General features: G+C 31.8%; 1 protein-coding gene across 5 annotated transcripts in view; it reads left to right on the plus strand.

Annotated features, from left to right (window-relative positions):
* Positions 1-536: 536 nt before the first annotated feature.
* Positions 537-19,704, plus strand: part of LOC126810215 (ankyrin repeat and fibronectin type-III domain-containing protein 1) — a 104,299-nt gene continuing 85,131 nt past the window's right edge. Inside the window, exons 1-5 of one of the 5 annotated variants that reach the window (XM_050535180.2) lie at positions 4,081-4,245; positions 4,997-5,068; positions 15,088-15,181; positions 16,290-16,462; positions 17,166-17,327. In XM_050535180.2, coding sequence (XP_050391137.1) covers positions 16,341-16,462; positions 17,166-17,327 — 284 coding nt within the window. In that variant the 5' untranslated portion in view covers positions 4,081-4,245; positions 4,997-5,068; positions 15,088-15,181; positions 16,290-16,340. Of the gene's footprint in view, positions 552-4,080; positions 4,246-4,863; positions 5,069-7,167; positions 7,316-15,087; positions 15,182-16,289; positions 16,463-17,165; positions 17,328-19,704 lie in introns of those variants that run through there. The other 4 variants (XM_050535183.2, XM_050535182.2, XM_056098706.1 and 1 more) reach the window with 4 other exon arrangements.

The raw sequence follows: 19,704 nt of genomic DNA on the forward strand, positions 1-19,704 counted from the left end.
CCAAAACTGCCATATACATGTTCCTAGTTACGAATTGAGCATGACTATACATGGTTACTCAAGTTTATGTATATAGCACATGGATGACATGTAGGCAAACCATTAGACCTGGACTATTATTGAATGGTAATTAATTAAACAGCTACATTACTTCATTGTAAGTCTGAAAAAGGCTAGCGTTACATTAGATCAAATTTGTCATATTTTCTCTTTACATCTAATAATGTTCGATATACTGTCATGGCGAATGAAATAAATGTCGGGTATTAATTTTTCGGGAGGTTCCATTATTTCAACTATTTTTTCAAAAAGAGAAATAATCTGGTTTGAATAGGAGACAAGTTCTCATTTTCTGAAATAATTGCTCGGTTATTTACATTCTATCGACCTTGATATCAAGGTGAAAGTTCTAGTCCCTTGCCGCCAGAATTAGGCAATATTCCTGCATGTGGTCTGTTGTTGAGAATGGGGAAAGTAGCTGTCCAAACAGATATCGGTAGCGGTTTTTCACTGAACATGACTTACCGAAGATACATCTTAGTCTATTCCAGGTAATACATGTTAACATATAGAGACCTGAGCGCAATGGGCATTTTCGCCGACTGGTAAAGAAGACACGTTTCCATTTGCTGTGATTTCACTATAGTTACTGAGGTGATGTGCAATCAGCGATGCTCCGTTTTCTAAACTTGTCATTTTAAAATCATAGATGGATAGATATTTATTACATAAAACACCCTTTTCGGGCATCACATTAATTATACATTATGCATGAAAATATATAAAAAGTGAATGAAAAATGTATAATAAGTGGATGTAAAAAATAAAATACATAAAAATTTGATGATATATTATATACTTTAAGAAAGTATGTACAAAATTAAAATTATGAATATGTGATAGTCACTTGGACAACAGGTCAGAAAGAGATCTTTATAAAATGAATCGGTGGTTATTTTTTGGTTTATATAGAAGTGGGTGCCACAAAGTTTTTGCCAGAGCAAACCACAGGTTAAACATATTTTCGAAACAAAATGGATATTTTTGGTCCGCAAATGTCCCATAAACAAATGTCTTCCTGAGTTCCTCATAGTGATTGTGCACTGTGAGAAAATTATACCCATTTTCTACTTGCTGTTGCGGGCAGTTTATGCAAAACTGCAGATGTGCAGGCATATTTTTGTATGGGAATTTTAAGGGAATGTGTGCTTAGCCTAAGGCAGGACATTGTGGTTTTAGTTTTATGATTTTTGAGAACTTGCAAGTATGGTTTTAGTTTTATGATTTTTAAGAACTTGTAGGTATGGTACCGAGGCATTGATATATTTTTTTAAACCTATGAAATGTTCTTAGTTTCAGGTTATCTGAATAACATAGAATAGTATACACTTCATTGAATTTATTTTTAAGACATTTAGTAATTTGATTTGATGGTGGATGAAAGATGATATATTAAAAGAATTTAACAATTGAGCAATGGCTGCTGCTGGGGATACCATAAAGAAAATGTGTATGTTCCACAGTGGAGAACCAGATTTAATTGCAAAATTAGATCTAATTTTCTAAATAAACTGTCCAAATAACCAATTCAGATTTTTAAACAATGTATATGTAGATATACTATCCAAATACTTGTCAAGCTTGAAAATTATTTAATTTCCATTGTTAATTCTCTAGACATTATTTAAAGATGATAACAGAATATAAAAATTCAATTGGAGCATATAGAAATAAACATGAATCATCTTTCTTAAAAAGACAACTAAATGACTTCTTATAAGGTTATGACAGACACCAGTTATGACATACATTCATCCTTGTTATCAACTCAATTAATCACTGTTTAGTCTTTTGGGGGTGGGGTAGGGGTTGTTGGGTGGTATAATTTTTACCACACAAAGGTTGAGTCACCACTCTATCTCTTCTATACATGTCTCTTCAGTTCTTGTGGCATTTCTATAGACAAAATTGCTTGTTATGCTGCAGAACAGAAATGCAATTTAAAAATAATGTGACTTGTCAGGTCACACTCATTTCTTTCTTGTATTAATATGTACCAGTGTTTTATCAATAATATATCATTTACCAGTAAAACAAAAACATGTGTCAAACAAGTGCTTGTGGAGGACTGTACATATAAGTGTTTACTCTTTCAAATAGCTTATCTGAAACTGACTCAATTTAGATATTTATCAAATGTCGAGAGGAAGTACTACAGTGTTTTAAAGATAAAATAATAGCTACATTACATTAAGATACATGTGTGGGCTACAGTGAGTTGATAAGGTGGGAAGGGATTTGTTCTTGGGAAACTTGTCACCAATTCAAATCTGTGTGTGGGGGAGCCGGTTTGTGACTCTGAATTTCTCTATTTTTGCCCAAATATCAGCAGACAGATTTAACTGAATATACCAAAAACTGACTTTCACACTTACACTTATTTCGGGGGATATAAATGGGAATATTTGTCTTGACGAATCTAATCTTCTTTGATTTTGACTCTCAATGGGTAGGTAATATAGAGCAGTTATTGTGATCAAATTTTCAGTCCCTCCTTCCCTGTCCCATCTCCTTCACTTCTGGACCTGTAAGCCACTTCAACTGACCCTTTCAATTGGTGCAAAGGTATTATATAAACATTTATAAGTGACTTTCACACCAAATTAACCAGGCTTTATGCACTAAAATATATTTGTACTGGCTTCTTTTAACTATTGCGTTGAAAGAAATTTGAATATTTAAAATTATTATAATATCCATCTCTCCAAACTAAATATCAGGTCGGATTTAATGAGTTCATCACTTTCATTTTTCATCTAGTTGAAATAATTGATGTCTTATTATTAACATAGAATATATATCTGAATGGTAATTATATCTATATTTAGAGCATAAAAAACACTTTTAAATACAGTTTAAAGGGACTTTTTTGGAATTGTGGTTTTTCATAAACTATAAACTTAAAATATACTTAAAATAGAAGAATGTGGCCTAAAGTCGGCTTGTGTAATATTAACTTATTACGATGTTGTAATATCAGTCTTTAATATTGTATATACATGTATACAATACAAACACTCCTTATAATAATAAAAAGTAAACATATAGAAAAGAAATCTTATTAAAAGTTTTGTCTATGGTCATGTTCGAACTTGCTCATTGTTAAACTACTTTAAGTATTGAAGTGCATGTTATCACCAAAATACAATAGAACATGAATACATGAAATCATGCTCGGTTGATTTATGAGAGTGGTATTACTATCAGAATTTATGTTTATATATATATAATGGGAATATTTGTTTAAAATTACATTTTTGTATAAATAAATTGTGTCAAATTATGTTTTCTTTTTATTCAGATTGCTAGCTTTATCTTTAAGAATCTGATTTTAATGAAATTTAGTTCACTTAAATTTATGTATTAAAAAATATTCCCTTTGTAGCTCTTATAGTATTATATAACTCCATAAACATTAAATAAGTAATTTAATTATTTACACATAACCAGATGTTGACAACTATGATAATAAATTATTTTTTTTTTAAAAAAAGCTGTTATAGGATAAAATTATGGAAAATTAGCAAAGAGCATATATGACAGCAGGATGTCCATGTTTTATTTTGTTTGTGTACTGTTTTAATAAATAAATAAATTACTATACGGTTTGTAACAGTTGAACTTTCCTAATTATAATGTTTTGTTCTTAATAGAAAAGATTTTATCCTGTCAGCAATCGATGTTCTCCCAACTAAAGAGATATTGTCATTGAGCTGTGAATTATCTCTATTATTAAAGGTATCATACATCCAATAAATCCTAAATCAAAGAATGTGTTTATTGATTTTTTGTTCCTGTGAATTAGTACTAGAAACTCTTCTTTCTGGTCAGTCTTATTAATAAATTTATAATTCTTTACTCTGATCATTTGCTGGTATAGAAATAGCACTTGAGCTCTAACAACCCTGCTCTTTGACTTATGATTCACAATGTGATATTATGGTTAATAACTGTGATAGGTTGATAGTAAGAACGGTGTTAATAGAGCCAATGTTTTCATTCTTCATATATATCATACCAGTACAGCTGTTATTAGTAAAAATTATCTAGGGTGACAATAATGGTGTTGCATATACTATTTATATAAGACATTAAGGATTATTGTGGGAGTATACAGGTAAATTCTATGTAAACAACAGAAAGTATGGTATTGTTGACTTTTATGGTGTAATATTGAATATACAGGTGAGTAGAATATGTAATATATATCATTGTTCTATTTTTTATATATATTTTTATTGTACACTGCTTGAGGTAACTGATCTTAAGATAGGAATTTTATTACAGTAAACATTTAGTAGCATTTTTAGAAAGTGAACAGCAATGACAATATTTATTTTACATTGTAAGTTTTTTTTTTTGTATTATTCTGTGTCAAAGTAAAGCAACCATTAAGCTGTTGTCATTATTGAAAATAGGGTAGGATTGTTTTTAAATGTGTTAAGTGAAAACCATTGTTAATAGACAGTGTTTTATTCCTCATCATATCTTATAGGCTTTAGTCATTTATGTAGGTAAAAAATTCAAGATTTTTAAAACCATATCATTATATTTTTCAAAATCAGATGAAATAATATTGGTTTCTCTCTATATATGCAGTAAATAATTCCATCTAATGGTATTGAAGAATTTATAAATGTTGATATTCTTGAATTGTATTTTAGTAGAAATATAATAATATTTGGGTACATTTCTGGTATAATTTTTATTGCTTCTATTTGATTCTTGAGAAAAAATGAGTTGAGTACATGTGGTATACCTTGGAGTAGACAAAACTAGTCATGTCTAAAGCATTTGTTTTCTAATCACTGTGTGTGTTTTTCCACCATTGTTGGTAGACTATAAGTTGTCCGTGTAAATACAAGAGAGAAGAGAATTTACAATGATATTTACAGCTAATTGTTATGTTTACCTGTCAAACTTGTCATTGTTTCAGATTTTGGACATGAACCAAACCATTAATCCACACTTTCACAATATGAAGGATTAATTCATCTTGACAGAAAAAGTAAGTTTTATTATTATAGATAATTTAATACATATTGTCTCATTGGATTTAATTAGAGACAGAGTGAGAAATGGCTTTTAATGTCCACTCAACACAAACTAGGTCATTTTGGTACTAACAACATGCAATTTCATTTCAATAATTTGCTTTTGTGTAAGGGTCTTTAGCAGTGTGTGGAAACCAGAAAACCAGTAGAAAACCCACAGGGTTAATCTGTCAACCCTACTATACTTGTCACATACAGGTGTTTGATCAAAACCACACCTTTGACAGGCCTTATGATCTAATGTGCTCATGTTAGACCATTCAGTCTCTTAACTCAATATTATCCAAAATATTCAAAATTAAAAACACAAATTAGAATTCAATTATTTGTCAATTTCTATCAATATTGACATTGTTAACTTACCTTCAAAATATGGGATACTAATATCCTATATTTAAGATGCAATTATGAACATTTTAAAATCACTACACGGCGTTGTGTATTCTGTTGTAATGAACAAAGATAAACATATCCCAAAATAATGCGGAATTAATTAAGAATGGCCTATTTACAAACAACCAAATAATAGCAGTGAATTATTAAAATGGGCACAATAACTCTCCTTCTAATTGAGCTAGAATGTTCAAACTTGGTGTAGGTGTTTATTAGTTGAATGCCATGATGGAGTTCAAAGATGAGACTTTTCTGCTTAGGCTAAGCAGGGATAAGGAATTTGATTGTTTGATGCTTTGGGGCACGATAACTTTAGTTCTAATTATGCAAGAGTGATGAAGCTTGGTGTATAGTTTCATTTCATCAGTACCTTGACTAAGTTCGATAATGAGTATTTTCTGCTAGGGGTAAGCAGAGCGATATGCAATTTGATAGATTGAGACTTTGGAACGCAATAACATGGTTCTAATTGGGTAAGAGTATAGATTCATTATATCAATACCTTGACTAAGTTCAATAATGAGAATTTTCTGCTGAGGTTAAGTAGCGATAAGCAATTTGATTGGTCAAGACTTTAGAACATAAGACATCTGCTTTTAATGGAGATATAGTGTTTAAACTTGGGGGTAGATGTTCATTAGGTGAATGTCTTGACTGAGTTCAATGATTGATATTTTCCGCAATAGTAAGTAGAGTTAAGCACTTTCATTGGTAGATGCTTTGGGTCAGGATAACTTTGATTCTAACTATGGAGAGTGATGAAACTTATAGAGTTTCAATACCAGGTACTGAGTTTGATTGTGAACTTTTTCTGCTTAGACTAAGCATAGATAATCAGTTTGATTGCTCAATACTTTTCAAAAAGATGAATGAGCAATTAAATGTGCATCTATTTATTTTAGGATTGTGGCAGGTGATATCAGCCTCACTGTTGGCTTGTTTTCCTAATCAACACCTTGTATATTTTATTGTTTAAATTACAAACTTTTAAGTGCTTTTCAGACATGAACCAAATTCTCAGAACTCCAATCAATGTTTTTTCTAAAGTTTTGGTCTAGCACCTTTTAAATTAATAGTTTCTGTTTATACAATTTCTGGTTACTTCCCATTCTATATTATATTTTCTCAATGCATCCAATAACCACCGCGGAGAGACTTTTTTTAGCTAGGATATTTATGCATTAGAGATTAAAGAGGTGTAAACAATATGCTGCATCATGCAAACATACATTTATAAAAGGCCACATTATCAAATTCTTTTGATGTTTTATTACTGTATGAATCACTTTTTTTCTCACAGTAAAATCATGTGTTAAAAAAAAAGGTGTCAATTTTTTTCTCTTGTGTAATATCCAAATATTGGATCTTGGTATTTGTGATGCATGAATTCATGTGCGAAAGGCAATAACAAAAATTTAAAACAAAGTGTCATGACAAATAGATATTGTAGCAAATATTTTATATTTATTGTGACAACCACCTGTAATATTATAAATACCTGGAGAATTTCAAATCTTCTTCAACCTATAAGTTAATTCCTTTATAATATTTATTTTCCCGGATCTGGTATGCTTTCAGGATACATAAGACGTTTGCTCATTGATTTTTGGTTGCTGTTTGGCTATCCAATTGTTTGTGGGATCAACAATTTACGGAGGTCAACCCAGCTTGAATGTTAGCTTTTCTTTTAATGAGAGCTGTAACGCAAGCCGACGAATAGTTACTCCAAAATATTTCCATTGTATTAAGGAAAATTTTCTGCTCTCTTTAAATGGGATTAAGTATTTTATGAATTTTGTACAGAACATGTAAGTAATGACTGGATATATTTCGTGAATAATACTTATAGTTTCCTCTGTAACTTTATTAAACTTAGATTACATCTTCTGTTAATATATATTATAAATAATAAATAAATATCAAAAATAATCATATTTGACACAACTCTTATTTGATATATTGGACAAAACATGGAATTCTACTAATATTACTCTGATTAAATATGTTATTACCTGGTAGATTATTTTAAGATATTTCTTGTACTAATTCTCAGTATTTAGGAAGGTCTACAAAATTTTAACATTGTATTAGATTAATTTGTAACTTAAATGAAGTACAGTAATGACAATACTTTGCTTTTCCTTCCTGTACTCTTGTCTTGTCTAATTGAAGAATTTGATAAACAAGTTTCAGATCAATGATGAATAAATACAACAATTGATTTAAGTTTTAGAGAGTTGATGTGACATAACCTTGACTTTAAATTTGGAATTGTGAATGGGCCTACGGCCATATTCTTAGCACTCAGATCAATTTCTAGTAGTATTAGAAATATGAACATAAAAGTTAAAATTTCATTTGTTAGCAGTGATGTCTGAGAGGTTAAACTTGATAATGTCCAAGGAGTTGGTAATAAATAATTTTGCTAACTTGGGGAAAAAAAATTCAAACATACTGAATATGCATTACATATCGACATGATTACAGTATTTGGATAAGCTCGGTTCCATTAAATTAGTTGTAATTGATTTGATAATGTTTTTAGCACAATAGCAATCAATAGAGTGACAGTGTTGTGATTCTGGACATGTGTGTTGTTCTACTGTCCTCCCACCCCATCCTGAATACATCTACTTCAGTTGATGATCATTTTGATATCGGTATTTATTTCCCTGCCACATTTCATCAGTACATTGTGATAACTACTCATGTTCACTTATCTTGCATTCCATCTTATAGTTCGCATTGAAGTTTTTATATATATTCATATTTTCTCATTCTATTTTATCTATTTGTATATATGCTTGATAAACCATAGTAATTGTTATTCCATAAAAAGTGTGTTATTTGAATCTGATGGTCATCTTTTTGAGATATGGTGCCCCTTTGTTACAAGATATTTATGAAAATTGTACCTTTTATCTTGTTCAGCTTCATAAAAGTAAGATTCATTTTGTTATTCAACAATCTGTGAAGTTAACTTTTCATTAATTGTCCCCTGCCTTTGGAAGAAAGCAGGGAACTATTAAAATGAGTTTGTGTGTCTGTTCGTCCATCCGTCACACTTTTTGGGAAACAATATCTCTCTTTCTAATTGAGCTAGAATGTTCAAACTTGGTGTAGGTGTTTATTAGGTCAATGCCTTGATGGAGTTCGAAGATGAGCATATTCTGTATAGGGTAAGCAGAGATAAGCAATTTGATTGATTGATGCTTTGGGACACGATAACTTTAGTTCTAATTAAGTGAGAGTGAATTGCTGAGGGTAAGCAAAGCGATAAGTAATTTTATTGGTCGAGACTCTGGACTCCTTCTAATTGAGGTAGATTGTTCAAACTTGACAAATCGACCCCGTTGTCGCGACGCAGGAGCGCCATCACGTAGTGATCTCTAAAACTATTATGGCCACTTCCGCCTTCATTTCTATCGGGTTTGGAGCTCAAAGTACGGCAATAAACTCGCTCTAACTTGACTGAATGAAAAATCTAACATACCTTTCGACTTTGTGGAATAATAATCTATAATTCTACTGATCTTTTTTTTGAAAATCTTATCGGATTCCTGAGAACAGATGTAGGCCTATTTTCTTCATCATCACTATTTTCTTCATCATCACCATCAAAACATTGAAGAATCCATTATGACGTAAATTTTATGTTAATTAGATTGCCATTACTTAGATTTTCCTTTTTCTCACTGTTTTATTGTCGATTTGGGATGATACGAATATTTAGTATATATTAAAGACGTCTCTATTCATTTGACCTCATTTGACGTTTAAACCTATATAATGTACATGAATTTTAGGTACTATTTTTTTTTGCGGATGAATACAGCTGTTCTGTATTGTATTGAAGTGTCCAGCAAGAGAACTGCGCTCCTTATCACCATAATTGATTAAAATAATAATTCAATATCCTAATTTATATGCTTTGTATATTAATATAAATCAAACCAAATTATGCAATATATGCCATTTAATATGTATAATGATTGTTTTACGTAGTATGTTGTTATGTTAATTTAATGCCATTGTATATACGTAGTATGTTGTTATGTTAATTTAATGCCATTGTATATATTTTTGCACTGTCATTTAGTTCCTCCCGGTTTGTTTTGTTATTATGATTTTGACTAGTTATTTCATGTACATTATTTTAGTGCCTTGTATAGTGCCATCGTTATCATTGCGATCTGGGCCGGACTAAACGTCCGCTACATAATGCTTGATAGGTATCTAAAACACTGCAACATTGTTTGTAACTAAGACTCCTGAGTTTAGAAGTTCTTTACGAATAAATGGTAATTTAATTTACAAGTTGTTGTTCGTTTTTGAGCAAGGGAAGATTACCTTTTGGCTAATCTCTTAACCGCTCGTCCAAAGAGCTTGGTCCGTGACTCACCGGAAGAAGTCACTGGTGGCAGAATTACCTTCACTGATAGCAGACCTGGTTAGAGGACGCTACAGTATTTTGTTGTAGACTGTGAAAATTTTGGATTCATGTGTCGACGCTTTAAATCACATGGATCCATTAAACCTTCTAACTGTTTAATTCCATTTTTTTCATTGAAGATTCTTATATTACAAATCTTTCCTTACACTAGAAACGTAATCACTGGGTGTAGGCGTTCATTAGGTAAATGCCTTGATGGAGTTTGATGATGAACTGAGATAAGCAATTTGATTGGTTGATGCTTTGGGGCAAGATAAGTTTGGTTATAATGAAGTGAGAGCGATAAAACTCGGAATATAGATTCATTTGATGGTGAGAATTTTCTGCTTAGAATAAGGATCAATAAGCAATTTGATTAGTCAAGACTTTGGAACATAACAACTCTGCTTTTAATTGAGGTAGAATGTTTAAACTTGATGAAGATGTTCATTAGGTGAATGTCTTGATTGAGTTCAATGATTAACATCTCGATCTGAAGATCAATTTCATTGGTCGATGCTTTGGGACAAGATAATCTTGATTCTATCTGATAGGGAGTGATAAAACTTAGTGTATAGTTTGATTGCTCGATACTTTTGAAAAAAATAAATGTGCGATTAATTAATATGTGTGATGCGTCATCTATTTATTTTGGGATTTCGGCGGGGGACATCAGCCTCACTGTTGGCTTGTTCCTAATTGTATTATGGAACATTAACCATAGAGTTGTATCCCCATTTACGTTTTGACTTTTAAAACATGTTCTTGAATTTTTGGGGGGAAATTTGTAAAAAACCTAATACAGTTCCAAATTTGGTGATTATAAATTGTAGAGTTCTCTCTCAGTTCAGATTCTGACATGTAAAGCTTTTGAATGCTATAGTGGTGGCCTCATACCTCGAATGTATCATTGACATTTTCAGATGGTTAACTATCTATGACCAGAGTTCAAGGTTTTGTTTTTCCTTTCTACATCTTTAGGGTTAACAGGTATCTAGTTCTGAGTGAAAGAATCATCACAAAAGATACTTTCACAAAACAAAATTTCTTTTCAAATAGGTAGTCGACCCAGTTGTTTGATTCTAACCTTGTAAAAGAGACAGTTACTAATGTACCTCTGTTGATGTAAGATAAATATATAATATGTCATTCATTCTAGATTTAATAAATGAAATAGTTAACCTCTGGACAGGAGGGAGCCAATGTGTGTTTAATAAAAAGCTTTAATGTGGCTAATAGTTGTATGAGATATTTACCTTTATCAATGGAAATATAGATCCCGTGATCTAGAGAACTTGATAACCAGTAAACACAAAGAATAAATAGTCAATCTGACAGATTGTTAGTACTGTCTATATACATAACACTTGTCACACAAAACCTCAGAAGCCAAGTTCAATATAACATGTGTAAACTATAATCCATGATAACATAATGTGAGAACCCACAACTTTCACAACACAATTTCACCTAATAACAGATAACTTTATGGATAACATTCACTAAGTTTATTAACTGCAATGTTTCGTTGAAGGTGTTCTCTCCGTTATCAAGCAATGATACAAATAATTAATTTCACGTTCAATAAAATGAGAGGAATTCAGAATTTGCTAATGGGTCTTATACAATTAATTTAGACTAGCACTAGAATTTAGAAACTGTCAATTCAATACCCATCATGCTTACATTTTTATATACCCACATTTAAAGAAATCTCAGTTTTCAGTGGGTCCTAGGGAGTGTGTTTGTGTGTGTGTGTGTGTGGGGGGGGGGGAATCTTTTTAAGTGTGCAAATCAAATGCCAAAATGTGCATAAATAGCCAATTTACCTTAACTGAAAGTTTCAGCTCAAATGATTTAGTAATTTGCAAAGGTGAGAAGTGGAGAAGAGAGGAGAGAAAGGGTAAAGACAGAGAAGTAAGAAGAAAGAAAAAGATCGATAAATTTTAAAAAATGATCTCTAAAAGAGCTTACAGGAGTACATAAACTCTTTCTGAACACCCCCCCCCCCCTCATGAGCTGTGAGATACCTGATAAACACAACTATTCAATACCATTTGTAAACTTTGTAGCAATAAATTATATTACTTGCTGGAAGGCAGTAAATGAAAGTATATCTGGATGGACAGATTTATCCATAAACATGGTGATTGCTAGTCCAAGAAAGTCATATCCAACTTTAAGAACTGGACAACTGGATTCATTTGAAATTATATGGGGTCAAGCACCTGTACATCTGTACATGGATCAATTGGGGCAACGTATACACATTTACCAATTTCAGTTATAAGTTATCTATTGAGTGGATTCGAAAAGGAATCAAAAACATCCAAATTTTCCATTTCAAGGCGCCTCTGACCTTTATTTATACTAATCTGAACCAGTATGTCTATCAACTAAGGATGAATCCTGCCAAATTTACAGAGACTCATTCAGCAATTCTGAAGAATAAGATATTCAGAGATCACCTAAAGGTGGCATTGCAAAGACCCTACAGGAACCAAAAACTTATCTGAATATCACTATAACTAATTGTTTACTTATGCCAGACAGAAGGAAAGCGGTGGCAATATATAATAAAGGGTTCTAAGTTCTAAGAAAGGGTTTTCCACACAGAATTAACAAGTTTTACTTACTGAAATATATTGGGGATTTTTCCTGTAATTGTCATCGAAATATCCAAATCTTCTTGTTAACACAGTACTCACAGTTTGTGTCTGATTTTCTTGTGAAGTTGGAGGGGTTTAAACCTTCTCAATTGCAGCTGTATTTCTCCATTTCCTTGTGTTTGGACTTGTTAACATGAAACGGGACAAAGTTCTAGATTTATCTTTTTTGAGTTATTGGTATTGTTTGGTACTGTTAAAGTGTTATATAAGAAAGAATCTATGGATTTTCAAAATATATCGATTATGATTTTCAAATGATTTTTTCACATTTATCTTTTCTTTCATATTTTGACAAAGTTATCTCTATTTTAATGTTTCGAACTTTTAAGAATTTTGAACGGAATTCATGACAGAATTCATTGTGAAATTCAGTTTATAGGAGAGGTCATGAAATTCCATTGGATTGTTTATTTGGACAAGGAATGTCAGCCTAAAACTTTGTAGAGTTATTCATTCAGGAATAAAAATCATTGAAATGCAAAATCCAGCAACTTCCAAATGGATTGCATTTATTGCCAATGAAATTCAGTGTCATGCATAAATTGGTTGTAGAGTCATTGTTTGAAATATGTCGGCTGTGTGTAATGAATATAGAAACAATTTTGAAAAAAATAGGAGGTCCAGATTGCACTTGTTGCACTTTGGAGAGAGAGAGAGAAATGGGATTTAATGTCCATTTGACACAAACTAGGTCATTTCGGAACTAACACATAGTTCAAACCCAAGAAAACCCACGAGGTTGGACAGGCGACCCTACTCCTTGGAAAAGAGTTCTGAAGATCAAGTTTTTTTGTTGATTGTTTTTTTTAAAAAAGCTTTTTTCAGATTGCAGTTATCAAATTTTGGCAGAGTTCTTCAGTTATACGGACAAATTTTACTACAAAACCATTAATATCTCAACTTGAGTTTTATTACTAATTAATTCAAAGAACATTTTACAGGAACCAAAAACTTATCTGAATATCACTATAACTAATTGTTTACTTATGCCAGACAGAAGGAAAGCGGTGGCAATATATAATAAAGGGTTCTAAGTTCTAAGAAAGGGTTTTCCACACAGAATTAACAAGTTTTACTTACTGAAATATATTGGGGATTTTTCCTGTAATTGTCATCGAAATATCCAAATCTTCTTGTTAACACAGTACTCACAGTTTGTGTCTGATTTTCTTGTGAAGTTGGAGGGGTTTAAACCTTCTCAATTGCAGCTGTATTTCTCCATTTCCTTGTGTTTGGACTTGTTAACATGAAACGGGACAAAGTTCTAGATTTATCTTTTTTGAGTTATTGGTATTGTTTGGTACTGTTAAAGTGTTATATAAGAAAGAATCTATGGATTTTCAAAATATATCGATTATGATTTTCAAATGATTTTTTCACATTTATCTTTTCTTTCATATTTTGACAAAGTTATCTCTATTTTAATGTTTCGAACTTTTAAGAATTTTGAACGGAATTCATGACAGAATTCATTGTGAAATTCAGTTTATAGGAGAGGTCATGAAATTCCATTGGATTGTATATTTGGACAAGGAATGTCAGCCTAAAACTTTGTAGAGTTATTCATTCAGGAATAAAAATCATTGAAATGCAAAATCCAGCAACTTCCAAATGGATTGCATTTATTGCCAATGAAATTCAGTGTCATGCATAAATTGGTTGTAGAGTCATTGTTTGAAATATGTCGGCTGTGTGTAATGAATATAGAAACAATTTTGAAAAAAATAGGAGGTCCAGATTGCACTTGTTGCACTTTGGAGAGAGAGAGAGAAATGGGATTTAATGTCCATTTGACACAAACTAGGTCATTTCGGAACTAACACATAGTTCAAACCCAAGAAAACCCACGAGGTTGGACAGGCGACCCTACTCCTTGGAAAAGAGTTCTGAAGATCAAGTTTTTTTGTTGATTGTTTTTTTTAAAAAAGCTTTTTTCAGATTGCAGTTATCAAATTTTGGCAGAGTTCTTCAGTTATACGGACAAATTTTACTACAAAACCATTAATATCTCAACTTGAGTTTTATTACTAATTAATTCAAAGAACATTTTACTTCAAACACATTTATCTAAAAGAAATGTCAACGGAAACGATGTACAATAAATTTGGAAAAACCATTAGTTGTATTCATTGTGTTGATTATGGCATTGATTTAATTTCCGTTTTGCAAGAAATGAAATAGAAATATCAATAATGAATGCTAATTATTAGTTTATCCTGTTTCAATAATGTCTAAGCTTTTATTAACGATTTTAGAGGACCTTAATGTCAATATGGGGTAAATTCTTTACTTTTGTAGCTCTTTAGGTATATTTTTCTATATTTTAAGACCTGATGCAGTTATTGTCTTGGATTGTTCTGACTACTAAGACCTCACACTTCAACGATGTTCTTCAGACAAAACTATCCTTATATGCTATTGTAAGAAGAAACTGTTTAAATAGATAGTCAAGATTAAATAATGCAGTGTTTTATTTTAGGTACAACATTGACATGAAACAGTGACAGCCTTTTCTTCATCTTTAATTTTAACTCTGCTACTCCATTAGTATAGTGATGTCACTTATTTTATAAGTAAGTTAGATTTTTGTTTTATTTCACTTGCTTAATTCGAAAAATTTAATATTTATTTATTATATATATGCTCACTTAATGCATTTATTTTTATTTCATTGACTCAGATAGAAAATTTTCATTCATTATTTATGTTACAGCTTTCTATTTTTATAATTGATCTGTAGGTGTGAATAGTTGAGGTTTTTTTCAAACTTGCCAGGATTGTTCAACAACTCATATAAATCTGACATGATCACATGTTGATGTAGATAGAGAATCTCCTACGAAACTTTTTTGATATAAAAAAATATTGACACAAGTCGATAATGTAAAAAAGAACGAGGCTTTGCCTAGTTTTTTTTATTTTTATTTTATCGACGAGTGTTGTTGGTTTATATGAAAAAAAGACAAGTAGAAGATTTTATTTATCACCCAAATCTTTCCATCCTTTTAAGTGACCAACCAAATTCATGTAAAGCGAGAGATATATGGAGGTTGGATGGTCGAATGTATCATAAGGTCTGTCATTGAGTCAACTGGCGTGGTTTCGATACCCCGGTTGTACGTGACAAGGAGTACGGTCGCCTGTCCAATCTTGTGGGTTTTCTATGGGTCCTCCGGTTTCCTCCCACTGCTAAAGACCCTTATGCACTAGTGAATTATTGAAATAATATTTAACCATATGTTAATCCTAAAATGACCTAGTTTGTGTTGAGTGGATATTAAACCCCATTTCTCTTTCTCTGCCTAAGAGATATTAAAGTTATCACACAAGATCACACAAGTGATATCTACTGAAGAATGTGTTATTAGTGATGAATGTCCATATCCTATGTCCATATTTTTTCCGTCCGATTTCTTGCATTCACTATATTGGTCACTCTAATACAGATGAGCCATATCGAATTACTAATTTGAAATCAAATTATCAGTTGAACTTTCAGTATTTTCTTAGTATTCTCTAATATTTAATTTCATAGCTCATTATATATACATAAATAAGGATAACATAATTCACATCCATGAAAGAGTATCGTAATCAAGCATTTGACATTTTTGTTGGTTCTGATTCTTTGTTATTTAATAAGGATGATTAATATGATAAATTCTTAATATTATATTCTAGATTATTAAGACAGATAAGGGCAGAATCAGATGGAAGTAATATGTCGTCAATATGAAAATGACAAGTTATGTAGGTGATATGATTTCTGGAACCTCAAACAATAAACATGTCTTAACAATAAATGATATTGTGGAGTCACTAGATCTGGATGAAGACCTGCAACATTTACCAAGGTAATGTGACAAGATGGAATCCAATCAAATAATATTGATTTCATTTAAAAGGGGTTTTAACTTTTTTTATTGCCTGCAAAATCTAAATATAGTGTTGCCAGACAAGGAAGATATGTCAACTGTCAACTTTGCAAATGAAATAAAGTGAAAAGGGGTTTAACATCCTGCACAAACTGGGTTAACAGAGACAGGTGTCAGCTTTTAATTTTGATCCAAATCAAACAGGCCATCTCCGTTTAATTATTTGTGAAAACTGTGAAAATATCCTGATTTAATTGTGATCAGATACAGCAGTACATCCAATGAGGAGTTGTCCCCCTTTAGTCTTCAAACTTTTTTTTTAATCATAAAAAACATTCCTTGACTCATAATTTCCTTCGACTAAATGTAACTATATTTTAACATTATTATACTACTATCATGCTCTTTTTATTCTACTGTTAAAAGAATTTTGTAAAACCTCATCTACACTTACTGCAATAGACTATCGCACGTGGTGTGCTGTGATGGAAATTTTAACTGGACAGCAACCGAATTCCAACTGTCAAGGGTTCTTTTACGTGCACATCGGACCTTGTTTTCTTTGTCCCATCCTAACAATCAGGTACTGTTTCTTGCCAGGTCCTCTCTCCTGCACCACTGACAATATTATTTTTCAGTTTTGAATAATATGATTTAAAGATTTTGTTATATGAATTTTTAGGACAACTGTTAATGATAATACAGATGAACCAGAGTTATATTGTTTTGAAGATTATACACCAGAAGAGCCTGATTTTACTGTTCTACCATCTCATTGTGGTGTAAATAGCTTGATATCAGATAGATACAATGCACATCATGATAATTTACAGATTGGCTATATGTAAGTATAATATCAGTTTCTCAAAAACATATTCACAAATTCCATTTATCATAGAAAACTGAAACACTTTGCGCATATTATGGCAAATGTTGATGTAATATGTGTACAATTTTAGTATTCTGGCCATGGGACCAGAGAAAGGAAATACAGTAGCAGCCATTTGCTTATACTTATATATACATGTAGTAATCTTTGTATGTGTTTACCCCAGGGTATAATTTAACCTATTTTCTATTACAATGGTCTTCTGCTTGTGACAGATTGCAATTTCATCTTGTATATTTTTTATACGCCGACATTTTCATGTGGACGTATATTGTTGGCCCCCCCACGTCCGTCCGTCCACAATTGTTTGTGAACAGTCTACAGGTCACAATTTTTATCCAATTTCAATGAAACTTGAAATATAGGTTTATCACCCTAAGATCTCGGTTCCTTTTGATATTGGCATCTATCGGACCATAACTTCATGGATTATGGCCCCTGAATTTACGAAAAATCACGTTTTTTGGCTTGTGAACACTGTAGAGGTCACAATTTTTATCTGATTTTGTTGAAACTTGAAATGTAAGTTTATAACCAAAAGATCTTGGTTCCTTTCGATATTCAAGCATATCGGACTGTAACTTCCTGAATTATGGCCCCTGATTGTACGCAAAAACGCGTTTTTTGGCTGGTAGACCCTATAGAGGTCATAATTTTTATCCGATTTAAAAAAACGTATTATTATATCACCGTTACATCCTAAGGACGGCTGAGTTCGAATTTCGTGAAAAACGGCCCAAAATTGACAGACAAAATGGCCGCTGTTCGTTCTCAAATAGCGTAAAAATATGGTATATCTAGGTTGTGGACCCTATAGAGGTCACAATTTTTATCCGATTTTGTTGAAACTTGAAATATAAGTTTATAACCCAAAGATCTCGGTTCCTTTCGATATTCGCGCATATCGGACCGTAACTTCATGAATTATGACCCCTTATTGTATGACAAATTGCGTTTTTAGCTTGTGAACCCTATAGAGGTCATAATTTTTATCTGATTTAAAAAACCGTATTATTATATCGCTGTTACACTCTACGGACGACTGAGTTCGAATTTCGTGAAAATTGGTCCAAAACTGACAGACAAAATGGCTGCCCCTCGTTCTCAAATTGCGTAAAAATATGGTATATCAAGGTTGTGGACCCTATAGAGGTCACAATTTTTATCCGATTTTGTTGAAACTTGAAATGTAAGTTTATAACTCAAAGATCTTGGTTCCTTTCGATATTTGCGCATATCGAATTGTAATTTCCTGAATTATGGCCCTTGATTGTAGGAAAAATCACTTTCGTTTTAGCTTGTTTTCTATTCATCTCTCGAAAATGTGGGCGTATTTAACATTATATATTGGTCAATAAGTTCATATGATTTGAATGCCATCATTAAAGAAAGCAACATGTCAGTTGTCATTATGCCAACACCATAAAAAATAAAACAAAATGTAATTGACACCAGATTTTAATCAAATTAAATCATCTGTATTATAGATTGAATCTAAATTGATGGTATCTAAATTGATGGATAGAAATGTGTTTTTTAGGGGTTTTACAAATGCTTCAGATTACAATGTACATGATTAGTAGACGAGATTACTTTCATAGTTGATTAAATGGTAATTTGACTCCTATAAGACAACAGACTAATCACCTAAAGTAGTTGATTGATAATTTAAAAGAACTGGAGCAGAAAAATTATCTCCAAATTGAACATTGAATCACTATAGTTTTTATGGGGTCTTCCCATATCGCTGACTTGCAGATATTGGAAAGTTGACTGCAGCTCTCTTTGATAAGGTTTAAACAGATTAAGAGTGTTAACGAGTCAGGGACCAGTCATTATTAGGTTTACCAATGAACATAGTTCACTTAAATTACATGAACTTGAATTTGATCAGAACTCAACTCACTAACTAATACAGTTCAAAATCACACATCACTCCCATCTTAAATAATCTTCACTGGCTCTGAGTCCGCGAGAGAATTAACTTTAAAATTATAACTTTGACATACAAACATTAAATAAAACAGCACCAAGATATCTTCAGGATATCTTGAAACACTACCAACCAAAAAGGTCACTGAGATCCGAGAATAAATTATTGTTAGATGTACCGGTTTATAAGATGAAGAAATTTGGTTCAACGACTTTTCAGTATAATGCATCAATTCTATGGAATTCGCTACCACCTTCCATTCAAAAATGTGAAACATTGTCTATCTTCAAATCAAGTGTGAAAACCTGGCTGTTTAGGCACAACGATTAACCCATGCGAACACTTTCATACGCCTAGAGCATCCCCAAGTTGGATGTGCAATATAAATTTCCTTATTAT

The sequence above is a fragment of the Patella vulgata genome, chromosome 2, assembly GCF_932274485.2.
Source record: "Patella vulgata chromosome 2, xgPatVulg1.2, whole genome shotgun sequence".
NCBI lineage: Eukaryota > Metazoa > Mollusca > Gastropoda > Patellidae > Patella > Patella vulgata.